Below are 27,526 nucleotides of genomic sequence, written 5' to 3'. Positions count from 1 at the left end.
ACTGTCCAACATATGATTTCTAGCACAGAAGATGACCAGGTCATCCCACACAGTCCCTGCCTCAGTGGAACTTCCCAAGCAGAATGAACTCAGAAATAACTCAGCTTACTTTACAGGGCCACTTCTTATTCTCAAACGACTTCCTCAGCTCCAGATTCCTTCATTTACTGAAGAAAGACTCTTATTTTCAAGGCTGTTTTAAATCTTCCATCAGATTAGATAAGAAGATGACCAATTGGTTTCTTCTCCCCCAACCATTAAAATAAATAAATATTCTTAACAAAGAACACATAACAGTGAAGAAGAAACATATAATGGCTGTAATAGATGTATATATCATATTGACAAATGCAAACTAGATGTTTCTTCTCTAGCATCCTTCATTAAACAAGTGAGTAAGAAGTACAAACAGTAATCAGATTTCTTCAGCTGAACTACTTGATACAAGCAGAACAAAGGTTTGGCTGAAAATATTCTCATTCCAGATAATCTTCCTTCACAATCAACTACTTTCCAGTTTAAAAAAAAAAAAAAAAAAAAAAAAAGCATAAAGCAAAACCAAAAATATCCCCTTTTACTCCATCTTTTACAGTTACACGCCGGGCACAGTTTTACGGGCAAATAAATATAATAGAGAGAATTGGAAATTTGTCCATAAAGCAATTACTAACAGAATCTGCCAGGAACTGATGAGCTCCCTCACAGCCGAACCATGAGGATTATCCTGGAAGAATGCCACTAGAAAGGTGGAACGTATTCGCAATTCTTGATCAGTTAAATCATTAAGTAATCTAAAATTGAATTACGTGGATTATATTTTTTAATTGTTCTTCAAATTACAGCTTTAAGCTATCTTTAGCCGAATAAAAGTTTATGCACTGGAACTACCTACGCAACACCTAAATTAATAAAAAGCTCACAACTGAGAAATGGTGTCATAATTTGAAGACTACTGAGCTGATTATCAGTCTTGGTTTCATACTGGAGTCTTTACAAAGTCTAAACACGTGTGATTGCTGAAATACAATATTCCTAGCCAGCTAGCACAGAAAAGACACATACACAAAGAAAGAGGAGTGACAACTAAACAACAATTTCAATTAACTTCACTTGGTCTATAAATTGTCCTGGTAAAAACACAGTAAGTGTTACCTTTATCATAATTTGCTGAGAACATTAAGTTCTCAAAACCATAAAAGATCACCTATGAAAAACAGAAGACAAAACAGGAACCCTTTCCTACATTAATCATTTTCTAAAAAACCTTATGTAACATACATAATTGAAGCTATGCAAAGATGAGGTAGGAGGGAGTATTTTAACTTGTTATTATGAGAGAAATAGAACATTAGTATCCAGAAGGTTCCCTACCACTCAGGAAAAAAAAATAATAAAATCAGTTGCTTAAATGTCTAACAGGAGGTAATTATACACCCAATTAGCTCCCAGCTTTGCCCAGGAACAGGATGCTGTAAAGCTGCCAAGAAGGCTTTTTCAAAAATTTATCTAGGTATGCCAGAACGCTTCATTGCTGGAATTCTGCCTATCTCCAGAAAAATCTAAGACAGGAGAGAAAAATAATGGCATTTGCATTCTTTTCTGAATAACTGCAATTGTTCTGAGTGCAGGTAAACTTACATTCCTGGATGCAGGGAAACATCTGCTTGTTTGGGGCTGCTCTGCAAGTAGCCTGAGCCAACAGAGTGAGAAACAGTATCCTAAGAGAAGGCATCAACCCTTCAACTGATAATCTCAGAAAGTTTCTCTTCTTAATGGCTCAACTGTCTTCATTACACAAAATCCAGAGTTGTTTCATTCATCAGGCCAGTTTAGAAACACATTTAAAAAAAAAAAAAGCACTGTGGTCTTGAACAAAAGCTATACATCACACATACATGTAGCTGAAAGAATAGATACACTCTTTTCTTTTACAGCCCTTATTCATGCTGGTATCACTGCATTCATTCTAGAAGGTTCTACCAAAAACTTCAGAGAGGCTAAACAGTCATTTCTCAAAAACAAAATAAAAACAAATCAGAATCTTTTCCCTTCAGTGTCAAGAAATTCAAATGTTTTCATTCAAACCTCTATGTTCACAAGAAAAAGAGAGAAAAAAAAAAAGCCTTTTTGAGCTGAGACTGTAACTATCTCAAATAATATTTTTTGTGGACTGGTGCCCTAGCTGCATTATCTTACGTTTACCTAAAGCAGCACAACAGCACAAAAACATCTACCCTTACAATCTACATGAAGCAACTTACTGGTTAAGTGAACTCTTGGTGTATCTGTCTGCAAGCCAATCAAGTTTTGCACTGCAATGAAATCACACTTTTCACTTTACCTTTCTAACAGAAAATCTGAAATCTGTTAACAGATATGGTAGAAGAGTTTCCTCAGGTCAGTAAGAGAAAGCACAACAACCTTCCCAACCTCAATGACTCTATAATTCTATCAGAGGAAGTTGGAAAAATTTCTTTTCCGAAAGAGCAGTGAGGCAGTGGCACAGGCTGCCCACGGAGGTGGTAGAGTCACCGTCCCTGGAGATGTTCAAGAAAAGGGTAGATAATACACTGATTGACATGGTTTGGTGGTATGGTGGTTATGGGTCGATAACAGGACTAGGTAATCTTTAATTAAGATGAAAGTTGGTCATTATTTTTCCCGCTTCTGAAAAGCAGAAGTATTTTCAAACTAATAACAAATATTCATTTTATTTCAAGATTTCTGTACCCAGAAGTGTAAGCTCTACCAAACACAGTAGAAAAATGTAGATCTAAATATACAGATTAATCACAGCAGAGAAAAATGATGCCACAGTTATATTACTCACAGTAGTTGGTCAACATTAATTTTGAGTATTCATTGTGTAGCAAGGAATTCCTTTGTACAGCTCCCTGTTTAATAAACTTCCTCAATTAGTTTTCTCTAAGTTCAAGCATTATTTCTCAGTTTGGGGAGATGTACTGTTGTGGCTCACACTGCTCATGGAAGGCAAAAAAAAATCTGCAGACTATTTCTCAGTGTAGGACAGCTGCATTCTTCTTCATGAGCATTTGTCGTGCTCACAAAGCAATCACAACAAATTGATCAAACATCCCCCTCTTGTGTCAGTTTGAGGAAATAAGAAACACACGCAGTTTGCTACAGCTCTGGAGTGCCTCTTTCCTGATGCAATACTGTTACCTTTCCCAGATCGCAATTTGTTTGGAGCACCCAAAAAAATTGAGTGCTTGATTCAGGTTGTCCTGAACTGTATGCACTTTATGCAGTCCAGCTGAGCACTTCACACTTGGCTTAACAGCAAGTGTCTTCAATGGGCCACTCCACCTTACTGAAGAAGAAAAAAGGATATTCAGCCTTACCCAAAACTTAGTCCTTATTAAGTTCTACTAAATGGGACATGGACAACAACAAGCAATAAAATATTGCATCCATACACACTCATAAGGTAGGTGTGTATATCAATGAACAGTTTCAGAATGGGCACGTGACAGCATCTCTCTATTACAAAAGCTGACTGACACTACAGTACTAAGGGACTTCATTAAATAAAAATAACTAAAGCCAAAAAGCAATTATTCTGCTAATTCTTATTTCAAAAGACTCTCCTCATCAAAAAAGAAGGAAAAAGTCACAATCCACTTACTCCAAATTAGTTCACTTACCTCTCCTTTGGCATTAAATAATGCTTTGGTGACTTTAGTACCACTGAATTTGCCAAGACAGAAAGGTAAAATTGACTACACGACAGGTCTGCTCCATAGACATTAATTCAGAAGCTTTGTTTCTTACCAAGTGGAGGCTGCAGCATGCCCCCCTTCTTCTCACAGGTCCCGATGGGCTGTATGTCTGAGGAGTCCACAAGCCTCCAAAAATCATTTTTGTTGTCACTTCCATCGAGTCGCAACCTTAGCCTGGCGCCAGTGATTCCAATTATTGTAGCTATGCAAACCGAGGTAACATTGCGAGGATCACGGGCTTCCAGTTTCATACCAACTTTGAAATCATTTGTAGGTGGAATTCTGGACTACAGTAAGAGATAAAAGACTTTTTGTTATTGTTGTTTGCATTGCTAAACTGCCAGCCATTTCAATATACAGCTTTCATTCATCCAGATATTTCATAGAAGTGGGTAAATATAAAGAAGCCTTTGAACTTTCAGCGTTTAGCAGTAAATCAGAAAAATAGACTGGATAACCTCCCAGCAGCATAATTTCAAATATTTGATGTTTCTGCTGCATAAACACAACTGATTTTTTAAAACACAGGCACAACCAGGACAGGTAAGATGGGAATATTGCGAAAATATGAATACAAAGATGGAGGAGGAATGAATAATACTTGAAGCGAATGGGAAACAAAAACAAGAATATCAGGAAACATGACAACTCTTAAAAATAAACAAACAAATAAATACCAGAACAGACAATATTTATTAGTTTTTAATTCATAAGAAATACAGAAATACAGAAATAAGAAATATTTTGCAAATTAAAACAAAACTTGGATCCTCTTGCACTAGGCACTATGAAAGTTTCGGGCAAGAATGTTTCTTCACAAAAAAAAGCTTACAGTACAAAGAAAGAAACAGAAAAAGGAATTAGTGTTAAATGCATTTTACAGAAAGGAAACAGACAGTCTACAGTCACGTAAAACTGTGCAAAGATAGGAACTGCAGCTTGAGCTTACTCACAGAGAACTGAGTACATTCATACACACACACACATACACAATGAAATGCCAATTTAATTAACAGGCATCAGATTCTTGGAAAAAGATGCCAGCACAAGGAAGAGATGATGAATGCAATTTGGTTTTTCAGCTGAATTTTTGTTACAAATTAGAAGTTAAAAAAGAAGAATATTCTTTAGTGAGCTATTATGAGGAACACAGAAAAGTTCACATGACAACAAGCACTGGCAGAGATCAGCTGGATCACAGTCCAAATGCTTGCCTAATGGAACCCTGTAGGCAATAACATCACCTTACAATGATCACAATCTTGTATCAAGACTAACTGGTAGTATATGACTCACCTTGGCTCTAGCGCGATTCTAGAACAATCTTTCTACTTCCCTGAAGATACCTCCTCACTTTCAGCCCGATTTTATTTGTAGAAACTTTTACCAATACTGTACTTCCAGTTCTCTCTACATCTTTGAAAATATGAAAAAATTCTGCAGTGTATTTCCATGTGGCAACCTAATCCCTTCTGATCAATCTTTCCTCAAGTTAAACAAGCCAAGCACTGAGGTTTCTCATAGGAAAGGAAGACTGTACTCCTGGAAGCCTGCCTTCTGTACCTCATCTAGGTCAAAGCTGCTCCCAAATGCAGACGCTAAAAACCATATAGGCAGCCTTCCACTTGCCATTTTACCCCTGTAGCTAACATAACCTGAATCCTAACACAGGAGGCAGGCAGAGGGCTCACAAACATGGGCATTCACATCCACAAGACTCAGACATCCCTTTCCACACCTGTCTGGTCAGGCCAGGTAGGAGACTATACTAAGTACACAGGGTGCACCTGTATGCCTGCGTACACAGAAAAGGGCTGAGGAATTCTGCTACCTAAATAAGTATTAGTGATATTTTGCCTCCACAGCACTTAATATTTAAAAATGCATCTTGCTCTGTCTTTTCTATGGTGTGCAGGTGCAGTGTTCCAAGCAGATCCCAGATCAACAGCATGAGCCGTGGAGGAGCCAGAGCCCAAAAACCAAGGAGACAAGCAATACTCATTGAGCACTGAGGGCAGCATCTGCCAATGCTGCATTTAGACAGCAGGCTGTCTTAAGAGGGAGACTGAGCATATTAAATTTAAAGGGCAATTCAATTTCAGGACATTGCTTGTCCAGCTGTTATTCTCTACAACCATGAAAGACAATTGAAATTGAAAAATTAGGGAGTTTGTTTATTTTTTTGAAGGAAAGGTGAGCCTGTTTAAGTAGCAACAATTCAAGGCACAGTTCTAAAAGATAACTCCTCCATACCAGTTCTTACCATGTAGCAAAATAACAAAACCAGCTATTTAAGAGCCTTGCTTGAAGCTCTATTCTAACCCAAAGGGGCTGAGCTGTTTATATTTAAAATTTTCAGCTACTTGAAAAGAAAAGTTTAGGGGTAAGAGAACGAGATGTAGAATGCTTCAAAATTTTAGGAACTAATTAAAAACAACAGAGAGCAACGGATAAAATATTCTAAATTATGAAAAATACTTTAATCAATTCCTATTAGCAGTCTATGCCTGTACCTTAACTTATGGTAAAGACTTTAATCTATTACTTCCCAGGTCATTTTTAATTACTATAAAATGTAAACTTTGTAATATTCGCACAAGTCACAATTTCTGGATATAACTGTCAAATAAAGCTCTCTGCTTGTTTTTTGGCTGGCCACAACAGCATCTTCCCTTCATTACACAGAGTGATAACAACATGTACAATTCATGTGTAACCCAACAGAAGTCAGATTAGTCCTACACACAGCTCAAGCACTTTAGTTTCTAAAATCCTCAAACATTAATTAGCAAGAAGAGCTGGCTCTGCAATAATTAACACTGCATCTCACTTCCTACTTAAAGGTCAAATCCTAGAAGAAGTGTAGTTTCAATATGCAAATTGTTTTGAAATTTGCTATGCACAGACATGAAGGCTCTTCTTTCCAACCCACACACTCCTAACGTAAATCCAAGTCACTCTATCTTAGCCCATGTTATTTAAACACCTTTATTTGGGATGTTATTTTGTTGTATGGTTAAGGCTTCCCAAGCATCATTCACAAAGAAGTCAACAAACAAAAGACACAAGGAAAGGCTTCCGAGCAGCTTTCTGCTACAGCTACATATCTTAAGAGTGTATGCTCTGGTCATCATGGTCTACAAGGTATGAATATGGCACTAACTTAGAATGACCAAGAAACAGACCACTGCCCTGTTCCTACCCAAGCAGGGCTTGGGGTCTCTGCCTTGAGCTGGTATCTACTACGAAAAACACATATTGAAAATGATAAATTATAGGTGATCCAACCAAAAAGAGCTATGGACTTTGCTATTCTTAGCCCTCTCTCATTGAAAGCAGCACAAAAGGAGCATTTTGTCCTTTATCCTCATCTCCTGAAGCGAAAGTTGAAATTCAAGACATAATATGAAGAAATACTACATCTGCTTTCATCTTTCTCTGTTCTTCATTCCTGCAAACAACTTCAGATTTACAGTGTGATGATTCCTCACCTCATATTATTAGTCCAGGTCTTCAGATTATTCCTTTGTTGCTTTTTGCTTGGTTCCCACTAGCCACTATCACACTGTACTATGAGACTGCCCACAAACCCTAAAAGTTATCTTTTTGGATACTCCAACCTAGTAAACCACGTATACACTGCTTCTCACATATATTATAGTTCTACCAACCTGAACTACCCAATTCCTTCAGCACCCAATACATGGAAGGTGTACCTACTGAAACTCATCCTACATAATTTTTCACAGCTAAGTCAGACACTCCAAATTGGGAATGTATTGGACCCCAGATGCTCCTACAGAGAGAAAAACGCCTTCAGAGGTTGATTCATTCTCCAAAGAGCTGAATAAATGAAGATCACTAGCTCACAGAAGATGGTAGATTTAAACTGCATCAGTAAATACATATACAACCATCAGGCAGGGGGAAATCAAGCTTGTAGAGCACAACGTAAAGCAGCATACTAAATACCCTTTGTACAAACTCCTTAATATCTCTCACTGAATGACAAATAATAGTGAATTCTAGTAACTTGAGACTGTAGTTACACATGCATACTCTTCAGTTAACTCAATCTTTTTAATTCCTATCTTCAAAACACTTAACTCTAGTCACTCTCCATCTTTTGACATAGCAGAAGTACATTAAGTTCAGGGACAAATAGTTTTCTTTATTATAGATCCAATATTTCCTTTATATTCTACCACAGAATGATTTCAGTTGAAGAAACCTTAAAGATCACCTAGTTCCAGCTCTCCTGCCAAGGACAGGGATACATGCCACTAAAATAGGTTGCCCAAAACCCCATGCAGCCTGGCCCTCAACACTTCCAGCAATGGGGCATCAGCACCTCCTCTGGGCTGCCTGTTCCAGTGTCTTACCATCCTCACAAGGAAGTGTTTCCTCCTTATATTCAGTTTAAATCTACTCTCTTTTAGTTTAAAACCATTGTTCCTTCTGCCACTACAAGTCCTGATAAAAAGTCTTTCCTCTAAATATTTTTAATGTATTCTTTCAACTCCAGTACCTGTTACCACTATCTATTTTTGAAGCCACTAGAAAACCATAATGTAGTTGCCATCACTGAAATCTGGTGGGCGTGGCCATCAATGACTACCAGCTGTTCAGGAGTTTTTCTGGTTGAGCCACGTGTAGAAGCCATTTTGTTCTTTCTTGCACTCCTTTCCAATCTAGCTGGACCTAGATGGGCTCAAGCAGTGGGCCCTGGAGAACCTCATAAGGTTCAACAAATCCAAGTGTAAGGTCTTTCACCTGAGTCACAGCAACCCCCACTATCAGTGAAAGCTGGAGGACAAAAGCATGGAGCATAGCCCTGCCAAAAAGGACCTGAGGATACTAAGGGATGGCAAGCTGGGCATGAGCCAGCAACGTGCCCTTGTAGACCAGAAAGCCACCCATATCCTGGGCTGCATCAAAAGAAGTGTGGCCAGCAGGGTGAGGGAGGTGATTCTGGGCTGGCGAGACCTCACCTGGAGTACTGCATCCTGATGTAGAGCCCTCTGTACAGGAGAGATGTGAACCTGTTTGACTGTGTCCAGAGAGACACTGAGAGAGCTGGGGCTGTTCAGTCTGGAGAAGAGAAGGCTCTGAGATGACCTGATAGCAGCCTTTCAATATCTAAAGGAGAGCTTCAAGAAGGGGACAGACTTTTTAGCAAGGTCTGCTGTGACAAAACAAGGGGAAGCAGTTTCAAGCTGGAACAGGGGAGATTTAGATTGGATATAAGGTAGAAGGTTTTGTTTTGTTTTGTTTTTACGATAAGGGTATTGAAGCTCTGGAACAGGATGCCCAAACAGCAGGTAAATGTCCTGTCCCTGAAGACATTCAAGCTGGATGAGGCTCTGAGCACACTGATCTAGCTTTAGGTGTTCCTGTTCACTGCAGGAGGGTTGGACCAGATGACCCTTAGGGGACCTTTCCAACTCAAACAATTCTATGATTATACCTTGGTAAAAATCTGAAAGAGCAACGCAACATATTTCACAGAATCATAGAATGATTTTTCACTGAGAGAGTGGTGAGGTGCTGGTACAGACTGCCCAGAAAGGTTATGGGTGCCCCATCCCTGAATGCATTCAAGGTCAGACTGGATGGGGCCCTAGGCAACCTGATCTAGTACATGATCTAGTGACTACCAACTCTGCCTTTGGCAGGGGGAGTTGGAACTTGATGATTCATAGGATCCCTTTAAACTCAATCCATTCTATGATTTGAGTATTTTGGAGATTAAGAAAATAAGTGGTAAATAACTTTTCCAGTATGCACAAAAATATATATACATACATTTTGTACATCTAATACCTAGCCAGAATTGAAAGGACTCCTACAGTTACAGATTGGTGGAAGGCTCCTTTCATTATCAGCCAAATTTTAATTTTCACAGTAATCCTCTAATGTTACTGAAAAAAAAAAAAACCAGAAATTATTTTTGAAGTCCAATGAGACTGTTCTATCTTGTTCTCTTTTAAAGAAAAAGCAAGTCCAAAGATACAGCTTTAATGAAACCCTCAAAATCTGGCTTGAGGCAGAAAACAAAAACAGAAAATTTCAGTTGCTAGTATCTACCAAAAGTTTAAGATACTGATAAACAGAGATCAAAAGAAGTAAAAGTCTGCAAGCAGTCCAAATGTAAAATTTGACATACAATCACCCCATAACAAGTAAACATACACACAGACTTGCAAAATAGTATTTGGCATACCTGTTTGAAACAATGTAGAGGGGCAGCTATTGATTCAGTCTCTTTCAGATAATCATCCCAACTAAACTGTTCTGGAAGACATAAGACAAAGAAAAGGCCATGCGGACATTTTTGAAAGGGAACATAAAATAGGAGGTAAGCTGGGGAAAAAGAGAGCAAAAAATTCACCCAAATATCTGTAGAATATTTTTGTTTCCCCAAGAACAGCATTACAATAAAATGAAAACTTCATAAAATACACAGCCTTTGAAGTAGATTAAAGTAGACAGAAGTAGATCTAGCATTAGGTGGAATGGTTGGTGGCCCTGCATGTGGCAGGGGGGTTGGAGATTCATGATCCTTGAGGTCCCTTCCAACCCTGGCAATTCTGTAATTCTGTGATTCTGTGATTTAAGAGTCAACAGGGGAATCACACAACAGGAAAATATGTATACCCACAAGTTCTTCTTTTTGTGCTCCACATTTATATATTTTGTGCTCCACATTTACACATACAAGTCAGGATACCTAGATTCAATTCTCTGCACATCCCTGTAAAAATCACCTCAGGGCTTCTGCAACTTAGTTCCACATCACTTCAGCAGTGGGAGGAAGAGCAGCACTGCTACAGTAACTTCAAAGGACTAATTTAATAATACACAGTAAAAACCACAGACACTTAGTATCTACTGAAATGTACTTTGAGAATCAGTATCCCCAGTCCACTATAAATCAAAAGAATTAGCATTACATTCCAACAGCACCTTTGTTTCTTTTCATGAGAAGTTTGATAAAGGTTTCCCTTTGTAAGGTAAATACTACAAGATAAAAACTACCATAGCACAACTAATGTTTTTGTCCATAAATCATTTAGACGATCTCCTTTGCTTATTTTTCTGTTTGGGCAGCTGGAATCTATCTGATGTTCCTGTAAAGCAGACCATAAATGAACCCCAAAATAGTGCAACGATGCCACCCAGTGGTTCAATCAGCGATAACTACACAGAGCAAAATCTTCACAACGGTGGAGAAACTACATCGTGTCTGCCAGTAAAAACACTACCGGGCAAACACATTTCTGCAACTTTGAGAAACAAAGAAACAAACAGAAAACAGCAGTGTTTTCAGTCACTTGCACACTTCTCAGAGCTTGCCTGCATTAGCACAGCATTTCATTGAAAATTACAGGGCCTCAAGCAGAAGAGAACCATCCTCTTGTCTGCTAAGATCCTTTTTTTTTTGGCACAGCAGCCTCAAAAGGGTATGAAGGATTGGTCCTTGACTCTGCAGAGGGCATGCAGTTGTTAACTAAGTAAGAAGTAAAAAAAATTCAAAAGTTGATAATTCAGCAAACTGAACTGCAGTTAGGCTGGTAACAAAGATGCTTTCATAGGGCACCTCGGAAGCCTGTCTATTTTGTAATAAAAACCTTATTTACACATTTATACACTTGCACTGATTTTGTATTACTCACAAAAGGTATTAATTTAAAAATGCATTAAGATACTTCTATTTTAGGAGGGTATGCTCTGGAAATGGTCCTTCAGAGTTTTCCTAAGAAACCCGCCTCCAGCTCCATTGCTCCTTTCTTTGAAAAGCCATGGAGAACACAAATACGAAAAATAATAATTAACTCCTTTCTAAGTCTCACCTTATAAAAATAGCCTTTGAATCTAAAAATAAAACTGCCACTACCAACTGACTTGTGATTAAAAAAATATTTTTCAAAGTAAACTTTAATGTACTCAGTTCAATAAAATTAACTCAGAGGTCAATTTCACACGGAGGGTGGTGACACACTGGAACAGGTTGCCCAAGGAGGTTGTGGATGCCCCATCTGTGGAGGCATTCAAGGCCAGGCTGGATGTGATTCTGGGCAGCCTGGTCTGCTGGTTGGCGAACCTGCACATAGCAGGGGGGTTGAAACTAGATGATCATTGTAGTCCTTTTGCAACCCAGGCCATTCTATGATTCTGTGAACCCTACCAAAATGTTAATTATGTTCCAGCTATTTCAGCTGTAACTTGATTCAAAATTGTAATTATGAACCACAGTGCTGTTGTGGTAGGACCAGGCAATGTAGATACCTCAGAGACAGCATGTTCCAAGAGAGGGACACCATTTACATCCTCAGAAAATACCATATCTCCATTTCCCAAAATGATCTCAGTTGTGATAATAGGACTTAAATTTGGTGGGGTGTCCAGAAAGTACAGAGGAAAACAAATGGATTTACTTTTCAGGGAGTATTTGCTAGAAAGCTACATAAGGTAACACAACACCCAGCTGCACCTAAAACCATAAGGAAAACAAAAATTGCCTTGCTCCTTACTTTAAATGCGGGATATTAAAATCTCTTCCCTCAAGCATAAATGACCTAGTTTACATTAGGACCACTCCATCTGTGAAGATATGCTACAGTAAAACAAATGTCTCAGATACAGAGCTACTTATTTAATTGCTGCGGTCATAGAAAAGAGAAATGAAAGAATGTCACTACATGTAAGATGGTTACCTAGGAAGACAGTAACATGGAAAAAAAAAATCTCTATCCAAAAATCTCTACCCAAAAAGTAAAGAAACGTTTTCTACATATTTCTAATTCTAAAGCCCACAACTTCTGAGAAATTGAAGAGAAAATTAGTTCACACTGAATGATTTAACATGCATTCTCCTTCCCACTCAACCTGCAGGCTGAATTAAACAGCTTAAGAAAAACTGTCATGCAACACAGACAACTCTTGCAATCCACCAGCAAAGTAAAAATGAGAGAGAAAAAGGAATTTTCATGCTGAAGAACAAATCAGCATATACTGGGAACGAGGAAAAGGAAAAAAAAGAAAAAAAAAATCCAAAGACCTGAAGGTAATCAGGACATTTTGTAAAAAAATTAGGTAGTTTGTAGCCAGCACAGGAGTGGGATTCTAAACAGTGATCCAAGACCATCAGCATGCCCAAACAGCCTCATTATTTAACCAAAAAAAAAAAAAAAGAAAAGAAGTTTATGCCATAGTTGCCTACAGTAGCACTGGTTTACAGTCAGCACTCTGTGGGTTAACAGTGCTTGCTGTCTTGCTGTTTTTTTCAATTCTGTGTCAATACCCTAGCCCTTCTGGAGAGGCTTTGCCCATTACAGACTAACTTAAGCTACCAGAAGGGACCCTAGGATGCCTCCAGTTTGGCTGCTCAGAGCAGGTCCCATCACAGCAAGGCTCCTCGGAGGCTTGCTGAGTTCTGAGCATCTCTGGGTAACCTCTCTGGGCCCCTCTTCTTGTGTTTGATCACCCTTCATGTGAAGATTTCTTTCCTCACAGGAAGCAGGAATGTCTCACGTTCCCATGAGTGAAGACAAGATGACCTTCCATTGTGTCTCAGAAATGCGTCTGGCTAGATTTTCTTCACAGTCACCTGTCAGGCAGTTGAAATCAGCAAGGTGATCTCCTGTAAGCTTCCTCTTCTTTCAGCTGTGCAAATCATCAGTCTTCTGTTTACACCCTGTGCTTCAGCACTTTCATGCTGTTGGTGGCATCGAGCATGTCAACGTCTTCTTCACCCTGGGGAGCTCAAAACTGAACAGGGTACTCCAGACACAGTCTCACAGACACCCAAAAGGAGCCAACTTCTCTCAGCCTGCAGCCACATCTTTGCAACCACGCATGCAGTTCATGTTTACAACCACAAGAGCACACTGCTGGTTCACGCTCTGCCTGCAGGCCGGCAGCACTCCCAGGGCATCCCATCTGGTCCTACGAACGTGTGTGAATGCCCAGTTTTTTGGAGTGTACCCTAATTCTATCTTCTTCTACTGCACACACTGCTTTAGCTTAGTTTAAATCAAAGTTTGATAAATTTTAAATTGAAGACTCAAGTGTAACTTGTAAATAAGTAGAGTTCAAGAGTTATTTTTTTTAGTTTAATATAGTATTATCACAGTCTAAATCCTGTTTAAACAGATGAAGCACCTTGTGCCTTCTCATTTCATCCCTATGTTCCCCTGGTATATATCTGAGAATTCTGATCCAGGTATGCATATTTTCTATTCTTCTTCCCACCACCCTTCCTTGACAAAGTTTCCTTTTAATTGTTTTACAACTATTGCAAACATAGCAGGTAAACTGTAAGGTGCTTCATATCCTTCTTTGTACTTTGTACTTCTTTTCTTATGTTGGGATCATTCAGCCAGTTTTTCTACCCTTCCCTTTCCCAACTCACTGCAGACTATTTTTGCTTTTTTTTTTTCCCCTCTTTTTTTGCTCTTCCACGCTGTTTCCCTTTCTCTTCAACTTTTCTATCGTACGCTTTCCTGAAAATTCTGGACATTTGTTGGATGGTATCTTTCTTTATTCCAGTGGCCAGAAGAGGTGTCCTTCTTCTTTCTGGCCACCAACAACAATAACACAGGATAAAAACTATCATCTAATCTATAGTTAATCAGAGATCCTAAGCAAGGCACTCCTCTGTAGGTGTTTGACAGACTTGAGTCCAGATTTCATGAACAAATTCACTGCTCAGATGAAAAGCATAGTCTCGAGTGGAAGAACACAGAGAACAGAACAAGGCTTGCCTGCTTAGCACTATTCCTATCCAAAGTTTTTTCAACATACTGTTCTCTAGTGCAGAAGAAGACAAGGAAGTTTTATAGTGACTCAGAAATACAGTTATCTTAGTCATACAAGAACAGCACTTTGCTGGCGGGGGCTGTCTCATGGGGCTCCATCTGTCATGTCAGACAACATTTTTTAAAACACAGACAAGCCATTTGAGTCCTCCTATGTAAGCTCCTCTTACACAACTGGAGAGGGGAAGAGAGACACTTTAAGACATGCAAAGAAGGACATTCATAAGAGAGAAGAAAACTACCACTGATATCCTCCCAAGAAATGGAAGAAAGAAGTCTAACAAATGTAACTGTAAAAAGCATTAGTACGGCTTGCAGAAGCAGGATATCACATCTTTATGCAAAAAGACATCGTCTCAACTACCCAGTTATGTTGTTAGGCTCTCACTATATTCAAAGATATAGTCCTTGACATAGTCAATTACACAACTTCTCAGGTGGCATGAAGTAAAACCTCTGAACCAGATCATCCACTAAGAGTCAGATGGTATGGGAATGTAAGAAGAGTGAGAGTTTAAGCAAACCCGGTGATACTTTCCTAACAACTAAGGACTCCTAAAGAGATATTCTACTTCAGTCATCAGTACTCATGACATTTCTCACTGCCTCAAACTCAACCAACGCAAGTGCATGAAGAGCATATAAGGATGCTGCTTCTCTCCTACTGCACTTCACGAAAGTGCAATTGCCAACAGTTCCACATATTTCCCAACAGCCCAACGTATATGTCACCCTATGGCACCTACTGAGGACAACAGAGGTTGCATAAGTTTACAAGAAGTTGGCTTGTTGTTGACAACTATGTAGTTTTCTTCGGTTCATTATCAATAACTATTATTTGAAAACAGAATTTATTTAAAATAAAATTAGAAGCTCAGGCAATTTAATCTAGTTAGCAATATTAAGATCTCAAACTATTAAAATGAAATTCAGCTTTTTTGGCAAAAGCAAGCATTAATGCAAGAGAAGGTAACTGAGGCAAAAGGGGCATTCACCAGGAACATACATCATCAGAAGAACAAGGAAATCAGTAAATGATCTTTAAAAAGTGTTTATATTTACATAGTTTTTTATTACATACATCATGAGTACTTGTCTGAGCTAATAAAACTGTCAAATTCAAGCCAAGCAGTTTCAACAGTCATTTGCTACACTAAAACATACTTTGCTAACAGTTAGACAAAAAGCAATTGCATGTTTTTAACTAGACATCAGTTATAGCCAAAGAGATTGAAGGAAAAAACAGTCTCAAGAGACAGACATTCCAAATATATACTTTTCCTTTTAGGGTACCTTAACTAAGAACCTGACAGCTGCAATACCTACCACTCTTTAAAGACGGGTTGTTTGCCTGCTGATTCTTTCCATCTTTCTCTTTTTTAATTTCCTTTGAATCTAAAAGACAAGATTCCATTACTTCATAAATGTAATATTCCCATCATAATAACATACAGCATAACACAGAATACTTTCAAACAATACAGAATCTGTCATTCCAAAGACTTTGTTTTATCTATTTCAGTGGATAATAAAAAAGTATTTGTAATACAAATTTAGTCATCACATTATTTTTCTTTCACAATATACTGAAAAGTACAGCATGAAAAGACATATAGATGTAGGAGGAATAGAGTAAGAATAGTCTTCTTTCATCAGTCCCCAAATCCTCCACCATAGTTCAGTGAGGAGACAAGTTAGGCACTGGGATCCATGCGGGACAGGATGTGGCATTCTCCTGCCAGGTCACAGCACAGTCCATGGACACCCAGGGAAGGCCTGGCAGTCAGGGCTTGTCCTACCACCCCAGCACACAGCAGGCAGCCAGGGACATCAGGGCAGTCCCAGCAATGAGAACCTTCCTGGGGACAGGGATTGACCATGGCATGGCAGAGCTACAGGGTGCTAGAGCCTGCTGCTGTGCATTGCTGGGGAAGCGGTTGGCAGTACCAGGGTGATGTCAGCGTGTGTGCTGGTGGGGAAGAGGACCTAGGTGAGGTTGATCAGGGCCACTCAAGTGTATTAGTGTACTCAGGGGTGAGCCACTTCACAAATATAAAATAGATAAAAGCACCTGACAGGGTCCCAAAGAAAAATCCTTATGGAGGGCTGGACCAGCTGCAGTACCTGTGGATGGTGCCCACAGAGTTCTAACCTAGGTTCTTGTTCAGCAGTGCACACTCTATGTCCTGAAGCTATCAGTGAGAACCCAAGAAGGGACTCACACCACTCACAAGAAGACATCATCACTGCCTTCTTCCTACAGTTCAATATATATTCTATCCAGTCTTTTTGGGATTGAACTGAATCCAGCCAGTTTTCTACTGGGTGGTAGTAATTACTAGAAAAGCCTTTTGCCATGTTTTACAACTTCTGGTACCCAGGCTTTCAAAAAATAAAAATAAAAAAAAATCATGAGACTGTCAGAGACATCAGGCTGATAGCTTACAGAAGAGAAAGCTTCCCAATGCACTTATTTCTGAAGGGGAAATCCAATGGAGTCCCACATGAGAATACTGAAGAACAGAACTAATAACTGCTTCCTGCAAAGACCAAAACTTGAAAGGACAGTCATGAAAGAACATCTCCCCTACAACGCCAGATTTCAAACAAGATGACAGCCTTTCATGAAAAGAGAAATCAACAACAGGTGAAAGAATGTGAAAAACCATGGCCTGGACACCAGATGAGTTCTCACTGACAACTACCACACAAATTATTTATTTCCTTTATCAGTTTGAGTCACTGCCTATCTCACAGATAGGAACACTGAAATGGAACACTGTCAGGGATACGTTCTTCTTAAAATCATCCATTAAAAAAAACTATAAGAACAAACCAAGATTAAGATGTTAACGAAAAGAAATGGATTCCTTAAATATCTCTTTAATCTTAGCTAGAAGCATCTTTATTTATAATAAACTCAAAGTACCATTGCTATCACTTGGTTTTGATGGACAGAAAGCTATTCTTTAAAACACTCAAGCAGAAGCATCCCCAAAAAAAGTCTGAATAAATTCAAAATTGTTTTTCAAGGCTTTCCTTGCTTTCATGCATCCCAGCTTTTAATGGTGAGCAGATCACCACAAAGTTGGAGCTATTTTATCTAAGCAGATGAAATACCATTAACTGAAGGAATTGCCATCCTGTTTTTGCTTGAGATACCTGAAATCCACTACCACCCCCCACAACTCAGAAAGATTTCCCTTAGACTATGCATTACTGATGCTAAGATGCTGTGGTCTGGTGTGCCTCTTCCAATGTCATTAGTCAGAGTAGAGAAGAATTTATGGCCTATTTTTATAAGAAATAGTAAGGAATATAAGGTCTATTAATATCTAAATGTATAACTATGAAATAAATGCCTTTAAGTGTGCCAATGTACTTAAATCATTTGGAAAACCAAATTCTAGAAAATTCAATTTCAAAAGATCATTGAAAACAAAATTAAGACATGGAAGAGTATTATGTCAAATACCTGGATTGAAGAATATGATTCCCTCAGCATATGACCCTCAGTTTGGGTAAACTTTCAGGTCAATCTTCAAAAATGAGGTCGTGAAGGTCCCTAATATTTCTATAGACACAAAGAGCATTTTCTTTTCATCTCCTTCAGCTAACTACATTCAATGATTTATTTCCTTCAAGGCAGAAAAGTGGACTCGAAAATGGGAACTTTATTTGTATGTTAGAGACAGCAGAGACTTATTAGTTCTAGAGTCTTGAAGGTCACGGTGAACAAAGCAAGTCAGTTTAATTTTAATTCATTATCTATCTTCTCTATTCAGAAAGCCCATTTTCAAAGGACAAGCTTGTTTTCATTTTTCCAGTTTACTTGTGTTTACTTTAGCCTTACAGCATATTTCAGATCATTTTGTCAAAACATAAACAAAAATGAAATGCTGCTATTGTGGATTTAATTATATGCTATTCAGTTTTCTAAAAAAAAAAAAAGAGAGAGAGAGAGAAAAGAATGAAATACCACTTTCAACCAAAGTGTTAAACATCCAGTAATATACATATATATATATAAAAGTATACAAAGAGTTGTTACATTCACTATGCAAGTGAATGGTAGCATATAACACACGTATACGTAATTCACAGTATATATAGGTAGCTTTTAATACATACAGGCTAAACAGGAATTTTCAAAACCCTGTAAAAGAATGTTCTCATCTTGGTCGCATTCACTAAAATTAAAAAGCAGTATATTCTGTTATTCACTGAAATAAAAGCTGTTCTACAGCACACATCATAAACTACAGCAGTAGATATGCAACAAGTTTGTAACAGATTATTTAAAACAGTGCTTTCTGCTTACTGATTCAAAACTCCATGTGTTTACATTACTACACCCTATCAGTAACCACAGAATTCTTCTGATGATAAGATTATTCAACAAAAGACAGGCAAGAGTAACCACATCTATCATGCAAAAAAATAGAGAGAAAGAAGAAATCAAAGTTATCTTTACTGGCTTGTAAATGTGGGTTTAAAAAAACAAACAAACAACAATCAGAAAAGGTACCTTTAGAATATAAAGTCTGGTAAAGATGACTCTGGTGGCCAATTTACACTTCCTCTTACAAAATCCTGTGCTGAACACCAGCTTCCTTCTTGATATACTTAACAAATCCAAAACACTTTTTTTTCTGGGAAGAGTTAACCTTACAGCAAACAAGATGACTTTTTGTCTGTACACTAGCAAGCATCATTTGTTTTGCTAGCATTAATGTTTCACCGTTGCATGCTACATGAGGAAGCATGTGTTTGTCATCTATGATCTCCTATTTGCTTGCTGTCCAATGTGGTGAAAAAAGTTCACAGTCATGCTTTCAAGACACGCACAGCTATTTCTTAGCCATCTTAAAGTCTTCAACTCTAGCTTGTGTTCAAAACATCGCAGGAGGCTACTTTTCTAAAAAACATAAAATCCTTTTCCTCTTTCAGATGGACATGAAACACTCCAGTTACAGAAACATTTACTCTGCCTATGCCAAGCAGTTGCTCACCCTCATATGAAGTTTGCTAAAAAAAAACCAAGATTTACCACAGATCAGCAAGCTGCTTTCGCTCCCCAACATAGAGGGGTGTGAGCATATTTTAGCTACCCTTCACCAAACCTCAGTACACACAGCTAAGGTTATCAAGAAAGAGTAAATCTAATATGCCCCCTTCCCTTTCCTTTTGTGCTTCCCCACTGGGATTCTTATCTGCCCAGAACAGAGTGTTTCTTTCAGTACATTTAGAAAACAGTCATGCAGAAAAGCTACAAGAAAAGGGGGCAGACTTCCTCCATAAACTCTCAGTGCAACAATTAAAGAGATGACTGCTGTCATTACAGAAAATCTATTATAGCAAAAGACAATTATTTACCAAGGGAGCACGTGAGCACTGAAAGCAGCTTGGGCAGAAGGTGGAAAGCTCAAGAGAAGTACAGAAGTGTTGGGGATCTTTTATAGCGGAAAGCTACCCATCTGAAAGGTTTGGAAAGCAGCAGCAACCTGGTTTCAAGTGGGCATTCTTGCTTTACGTTCTTTTTGTTTCACCAACCCCAAAACACTTCTTAGCATTCACACATTTTAGCACTCAACTCACAGTAACTTCTGCAGATACGGTACAGCACAAATCACACCTTCATAATACACTGCCCACATCACGGGCAGATTTATTTTAAAAGTGCCCGTTTTATCTTCAGAAGCCTGCAGAAGACAGCAGCTAACACTATTAATTGCAGTAAAAATTTATTCCTTGCACTACTCTGCTGTTCTTATGCTAAATTTTGTGCAGATACAGAATACAACACTACATTGCACTTAATATTGCATGTAGACATGTTCTTCAATTTTAGAGCACTACAGTGACTTCAAGACTGTCACAGGTCAAAATTCTCTCAGTTGAACAGTACAGAACTCCAGGATAACTTGAATTCAGCATACTTACTCTAAAAACATGTAAAGTTTAAACCTACCTGTGTTCAGTATCTCTCCTCTTTAACTTCACAGTATATTAATTGACAAATAATAACCCATCACCTTAGAAGAGATAGTTTAACATGTTCCCTGTTTCCTCTTGGATAAAAGTTATCAGGCCTCACCTTTAGCTGTGGTTCTCCCCATGGTAACACTTGTGTGATCTTCCCTCTCACAATAAAAAGGCTGAAGTTGAAAGACCAGTTAATTCTTCCTTTCAGCACAACAGTTTCCTGTGGAGTAATAATACAACTAGTTAGGGGGAGGTTGTTAGAGTTTGGGTCTTCTTGTTCTGGAAAGGAGGATTTTGTGTGTGTGTGTTGTTTTACAATTATCTTGCCGGTTTAAGGTTGCAAAAGTTTAACAAGCTATTTGTAGAAGAACAGCATGTAAACAATGGCTGTGTCAAAGCAGCAAGGGTACGTAAGAACCCAAACTTGTATTTCATTGGTTTAGGACGTTTGCTGTGTAATGATTTGCATTCACAGTGAGTTTCTAATACAAAGAAAGGCATAAAACATTCTTTTTTTCTTGTTTTCCCCAACAAACATTACTGAAAACTGGAAGAAAGACTTTAATGCATCACCCAGTTATGTGCAGAGAGTTTAACAACCACCACTTTAAAGAGCCCAGGATTAAAAAAAAAAGCTCTTTCTGAACTATAGGGGAAGGAGGAACAAAACATAGATGTAAAAAATCTACACAAAGGCACGACTGCTTGCTGCATCTGCTTGCTGGTCATTACCACTTACAGCAGAGCTGGGAGAAGCCATTAGAGGAAGCTAACTGCAGATCCACACACTTTTGCAGTTTTTCAAAACTATAAGTGAAACCATTTTAACACAGCAAAAACATTTATGTGTGTTACTGTTCTATTGTTCTACTGTTCTACAGCATCTAGTTTTGGGAATTCTGACTGCATTAAATCCAAGACAAACTCATTTGAAGCTTTTTATCCCTAAAGCAACAAAATCAGTAAGTTTACTTGACATTTTTCAAAATTATAGTGCATAAAAATACGTAGATCGCTCTGAAAGTAATGCCTCCTATTTCCATGGAACTACAACTGATACCAAAGAGTGCAATAACACTTTTTGATAGAACAAATTCTTAGCTACAAAATACTCTTTTTCAATGGTTTCCCCATGAGCTATGCATTGTCACCAGTGATGAACAACAGCCCGCATGCTGTGCTCATAAAAATCTGCACCAGTGGAGGTGGCCCGCTGTCGCCGCTGCTGAAACACACCACCCACTGCCTCACTGTGCTCACATCCACTGGTTGGTCTCCATCAACGTTCAGCAAGCGTCAACAAATGTTAATAGGTGCCATTTTTTCTGCATGGAGGAATTCAGTCACACACCTGTGCTCCACACGTACTTCCATGTCAGACGCCATCTTGTCTCGGCCGCCATCTGTCACACAGCAACAACGTCTATCGGCGCATTGGCGGGAAGGTTCAAACTCCACTGCCATACCACCAACATCCACCTTCGATGTCACAGGCCGACATCATACAACATGAGGCATTACTTTCAGAGCAGACCTTGTACATTCACGTTTCTGAATTCCCTTCTTTGACCACTTCCTTTCAAGGAAATTCCATGAGGTCAGAGTTTATAACATCAACACTTCGAGATTTTTTTTTTTTTTCTAATTTAAGTAAGTCAGCACTTTTTCAAAGATGAATTTTGTCAAGAAGTGACATGTTTAGCAACCATATCTTTCTAGAGCCGTTAAAAAAAAAAAAAAAAAAAGAACAATAGTTGAAAAGCAAGATATCTACTTGGAATTTCTCGAATCTTATACTCACATATTGAAAAAAGAAGGATACCAATACTGCATAAAGTAAGAGGTGTGTCATACAGACAATTATATTCCTGGAAATGGTGAAATTTCAGTGAAATTCTGAGGAACTTGTACACTATGGTGGTAGACTCTATGATGAAAACTTCACACAGGGCAGGTTGTGCCGCTAAAAATAAGTATGATTTTTGAAAGTCTAATGACTGAAGAACGTGTTTCATGTGTACACAAACGTGCTGGATATTCATTACAAAAACTCAAGGAACTGAGACTTGAAAGCAGTTATAAATAAAACCGAGCACTGACATAAAGTAAGCTGGTTTTGCTACACAATGGCTCTCACGGCGTAAGCGATCATCAGGATTAAAAACAGAAATCCTTTTAAGCCATCAAATAAATTTGAAATACTTGATGCTTTCGTAGACTCCCCCAAAAATTCAAAGCTTTTCCGCCGTGAGTAATAAATTGCGAAAGGTGATACGGAGTCAAAGTAACTGTTTTTACAGATTACTTTAAAACAGCGCATGGTTTTTATCTTTTTGTTCCAAGCACCAGATTGCACTTGGTGCAGTAATAAAGATTCCAAGCCTGCAGTGATAGTCATCAAGTTTAGCACAACTGGAGTGTCTGTCAGGACATAAAAAGGATTCCAGCGTTTCATTAGCCCCTGCTCCAGCAGATAGGCAGTTTTACAGCATGCCCACCAGCCTGTTAAAAATACAAGGCAACAGAAAGCTCTGAGAGTGTGGGCTGAACTATGGGTATTACTGTGTGGAATAGGTGCTGCTTAAATCCTAATCACACCTACAGCATTCAACTTACAGTCTCTATTATAGTAATTGGTAGGCAGAGACACTGGTCACAGAAGACATTCAAAAACGGTGTTTCTGAGTCTCTAACAACTGCTGAACAGTAGCCAAAAAAAAACCAGCTACCTCCAAAACAGTAGGGTCAATCTGAAAAGAAGGATGAGCTTCTTCACTGGGGCAGTCTGAGGAACAGCCTGACACTACCTTGAGTGATAATGCAGCCAACAGCGAGCAGTCACCTCCTCTGCTGCCCAAGGTGGGCCTCAGCCCTTACCAGCAAAGTGGACATGGTGTGATGGGCTGGTGGTTGGACTAGATGATCTTAAAGGTCTTTTCCAACCTTAATGGAAAGCTGAGGTTAAGAAATTAAAATAGTAGCTTCAAGAAGAAAAAAAAAAAAAGCATGAAAACTAAAATCATCATAAAAATATAGAGAAGATCTCCATATTTATATTGATCAACTGTATCATTTACACCATTTATTTCTCAATTCATCCTGTAAGCTGAGTTTTATTCTTTCTCTGATTAACTTCCCTAGCATCAGCTACTTTAAAAAAACAACCAAGCAAGCAAAAAACTGAAACCAAACCAACAAGAACAGGTGGAAAGCATTCACCTCCCTTTAATTACTGCAGCATTTATGCTAATAGCCACGTCTCTGCCAGCAGCCAGCTCCCCCTGCATCAGCCCTTTGTCAGTGGGACGCGCACTGTCAGATGAACCTCAGCCTTCACCCTCCCTGCGTTGCTACTGCACAGAGCTGGGGGTCATCCTGTTTGCTGGGAAACATTTTTGTGTCTCACATTGCTCTTCTAATTTTGAAAGAATTACTCTAAGGACACACGTTGCTGCATTTCTAAGAAGCCGGTATTTTGCAGAAGACATCAAATTGTTCTGTTTTCTCTAGACCACATCTCCATTATCTTTTCAGGCATTCGAGCGAGCTGAATGTCCTGAAAAAAAAGCCATGCATATTTAGGGCTTCCTTGCGCAGGTTTATCTTGACAGCACGCCTGCTCATAAAAAGCACACAGTGTGGGATTATGGAGATAAAGGGAACATTTGAAAGCAGCCTGAGCGCCCAGCGGATTGCGAGCTTAGCATCACCAAACGAGTTACGGTGCTTCTGTCAGGGACCACGCAGCTCGGACCAGAGATAAGACAGAGACAGTGATCTCTGAGGCAAGCGGGGTCCAAACAGCAGGATTGTGCAAGGGCAAAGCAGGACTGCAGTTCTGGCTCCTCAGGAGGAGCTGCACTCCTTCACAATTACTGTTTCTGAACTGGGAATATTTTATTTTACCTACTCCTCTATTCACCTGTCATCTCTTAAACACAAGTACTGCTTCACACCATGTGCACAAGTCCCAGAGGCTCTGCAAACAGTCAAATAAACAGAATAAGGCTACAAAGTGTACTGCTGTAACATTCGATACTTCCAAGTCTCCTGGAAGATTTCTTTCCAGGCAAGCTGCCCAGTGCACAGCCTCACATACACTCAAGACTCAACAGCATACACCTCTGCATTTCTGCAACGGGAGCCATCCATAAATACTTTCAGGAACACACACTGTGGCACCATGATAGAAAAACAACATCTCAAAAGACAAAAGGAAAAACAACCTTACACTGGCACAAATGCACACCACATGATTACAAAACACAAGCTCTGCAGCTGTAAATCAGTGAGACTTGGCATCGCACATTTCAGAGTTCAAAACAAAACCTAGAGCTGAGGTTTCCTTTCATTTATGCACACAAATCTATAACCAGTTGGTGTTCTGACAAGAAACACGATCCAACTCAGAATCCCCTTTCTTTCACATTTTCTGCAATAATAAATAAATAAAAAGTGAGGATTTTTCCAGGAAAGGAAATTAAACTTCCACATTTTCCTATGGCAGAACTTCTAAAGAAACAGAGAGACCAGAAGCCCTCTCTTAGCGTAGCTCAGAGAGCCCATCCTTCGGAAAAAAATCACAGGCTTCCAAAAGAGCCAATGTTAGCCAGCTGCATATACAACTAACTGAATATTTCTTAAGCTGGTAAAGGAAGAGAGTAAGTAATTACTGCTTTACAAATATCATTTTGTAACAACATCAAGAAATTTACTGCAATTCAAAAACTGCTTGGATACTGACTGACAGTGCACCTCTTACTATTTACGAAGTGATCACATAACCAAACTTCTAAGCTGTCAGCAGTAAAATACTGTTTGTAAACGTTCTGGCCTCCTTGCAGGTAAGTTTACGATCTGCTTTAGGATGTGAGCAATTGTAATTACACATTTCAAGACAACAAAATCATAAACTCTCAGTCCATACGAGGTATATATTATTCGGCACAGTGCCAGGCATTGTACATCTTAAAAAGTGATGCTAACAAAGTTTAGACCACAAATTTGTCCCCAGAATTCCTAAAATGAGAAATATATACTTATCAATGTGAACAGCAGAAAAGTTAGGTCTCAGAAGTAAATAACGTAGCTAGCATCAAGCGAAAACAGAAAGATCTCACATCATAGACATTCAACATCTACTAATTTGACATTGATATTAAAGTTAAGAGCCACTCCATGGCTACCGATGGAAAATAAAGATACCTTCTCTTCTCTGCACGCCCCCGTCCTGCTTTAAAAGTCAGACGATGTGGGGCTGTAAAAACCTGAAAAAGGAAATGGTATGTGTGAAGTCAGCAGTTCAGCACAGCGGCTGACTGCCCATTAACAGCTTCAAATATTCTTAAAACGCCCGTCTTCCCACATGAAAGGCCATTCTAATGTTATATACAAATAAATCAAAAATACAGCTGCGGCGCTTACATTTCTATCTAAATCAGACTGTCAGTTTTAGTGGTTTGCTGGTACATATTTGCAGTAGCACCAACATTTTGGCGGATTCAACTCACTAAAGCTTCTGTGCTGTTTCCGACTTCCTGGGGTACTGTTCCTGAAACATTCATTTTCATTCTTTGACCTGGCTCTGTTCGAATTCCTAACTCAAATTGTTTTCATGGAGCAAACTCATTAAACGACGCATCAAAAAAACCCAAGCATCTCACATGACCAACAGTGGCAAAGAGCTCAACAGCTGCATAAAATTCTCAGGACACCACGATGCACCTCCTCTGCCTCCAGCTCAGCCTGCCCCGAGGCAGCGCAGAGCTCTATTTGCTCTATGAGGCACCGAGCAAACACAGCAGGTAAAAGGAGAAAAGAAATTGCTATTGCAAACATAGTAAAGAATGCCCGAATAGGGGACAATGGGATGACAGAGATCCCTGTGTGGCGAAAGCACTCCTCTCGACAGAAAACGATAGCAGCAGTTTCAAAAGCAGCACTGGGAGAACATGTGTACACAGGAAGAAAAGAGGTGGAAAGACAAGCACAGGGCTGCTAGAAAAGGATCTTACAACCTCTTAGATAGCCCTGGCTTCCTCCCAGCTACATTGCTTCCAAATGCTACCTAGAAAGACTGGAGAAGCTCAGTGTAGATGGGACTGAAGAGCACCCCACATGTATTGTGGAGTTACAAAACAATCTCTGTGGTCCAGATTTCTGCTCATCCAGCAGAGTAACTAGAGAACACAGTCACCTTTAGCTTCATGCAGAAATTTATGCAAGGTCACTCGTCCCCCCCCTCCCTGCTTGAGAACCCAAATAACACAATGCCCCACCAGGCAGGTGTGCCTGCACTGCCTACCTTTTCAGAGTGGGTACAGACACGAGAGATATGGTCCTACAGACACCACCACAGACATCACAGTCCTTTTAATCTGAGTCCGGAAGGATGATAGTGACAGTAAAGAGCTCCACCAAATTCTCTGATACCCTTTCACATTCCTCCACGTACAAGACTCACTTTTATGAGCTGTTCTTTTCAAATGGCCTCTTAAACATGCCCCAGGAATTGCACTCCTTGCACTGAACCTTCCTGCCTTAATCTCCGGTAGATTCCATACAGTACATAAATAACGGCGCATGCTTCATTCCATGTACGCACCCCATTAAAACGGTGCTACTCTCTTCTATGTTCTATAAACTTCAGACACTCCCTGAACTAATGCATGCTACAGATGACCAAAGGCTCAACCTCAGCTTTGCCCTGTACAAAAAGGTATATCGTATTACTTTGAGAAGATGACAAACTTGGATTCCCATCAAAGGAGTTCATCCCTTTCATGAAAGGACCAGATTTCCCTGGTATCTTAAAATAGAATTTGACCTGGTTTGTGAAGCTGAAAGCATAGAATCAAATGATTTAAACCAGAATTTCTACATTTAATGTAATATCTTACTTGTTGTTAAATGACAACATACGAAATGGGGAGCTGAGCAGAAAATACACCAGAAAAATACAGGGGAGAAAAATCAGTCCAA

General features: G+C 39.2%; 1 protein-coding gene across 7 annotated transcripts in view; it reads right to left on the bottom strand.

Annotated features, from left to right (window-relative positions):
- Positions 1 to 27,526, bottom strand: part of SCML2 (Scm polycomb group protein like 2) — a 69,658-nt gene that overhangs the window by 38,141 nt on the left and 3,991 nt on the right. For 5 of the 7 annotated variants that reach the window (XM_090124947.1, XM_090124928.1, XM_090124966.1 and 2 more), the window contains exons 2-5: positions 20,658 to 20,765; positions 15,887 to 15,955; positions 9,964 to 10,034; positions 3,793 to 4,027 (exon numbers count right to left, since the gene is read on the bottom strand). In XM_090124947.1, the coding sequence (XP_089981073.1) occupies positions 3,793 to 4,027; positions 9,964 to 10,034; positions 15,887 to 15,955; positions 20,658 to 20,679 (397 nt within the window). In that variant the 5' untranslated portion in view covers positions 20,680 to 20,765. Of the gene's footprint in view, positions 1 to 3,792; positions 4,028 to 9,963; positions 10,035 to 15,886; positions 15,956 to 20,657; positions 20,766 to 21,896; positions 22,106 to 27,526 lie in introns of those variants that run through there. The other 2 variants (XM_090124943.1, XM_090124956.1) reach the window with 2 other exon arrangements.

The sequence above is a fragment of the Phasianus colchicus genome, chromosome 1, assembly GCF_987193195.1.
Source record: "Phasianus colchicus chromosome 1, bPhaCol1.hap1.1, whole genome shotgun sequence".
In the NCBI taxonomy this organism is placed as follows: domain Eukaryota; kingdom Metazoa; phylum Chordata; class Aves; order Galliformes; family Phasianidae; genus Phasianus; species Phasianus colchicus.
The sequence above is the reverse complement of the archived record's forward strand: the minus strand, read 5'-3'. Positions and strand labels throughout refer to the sequence as shown.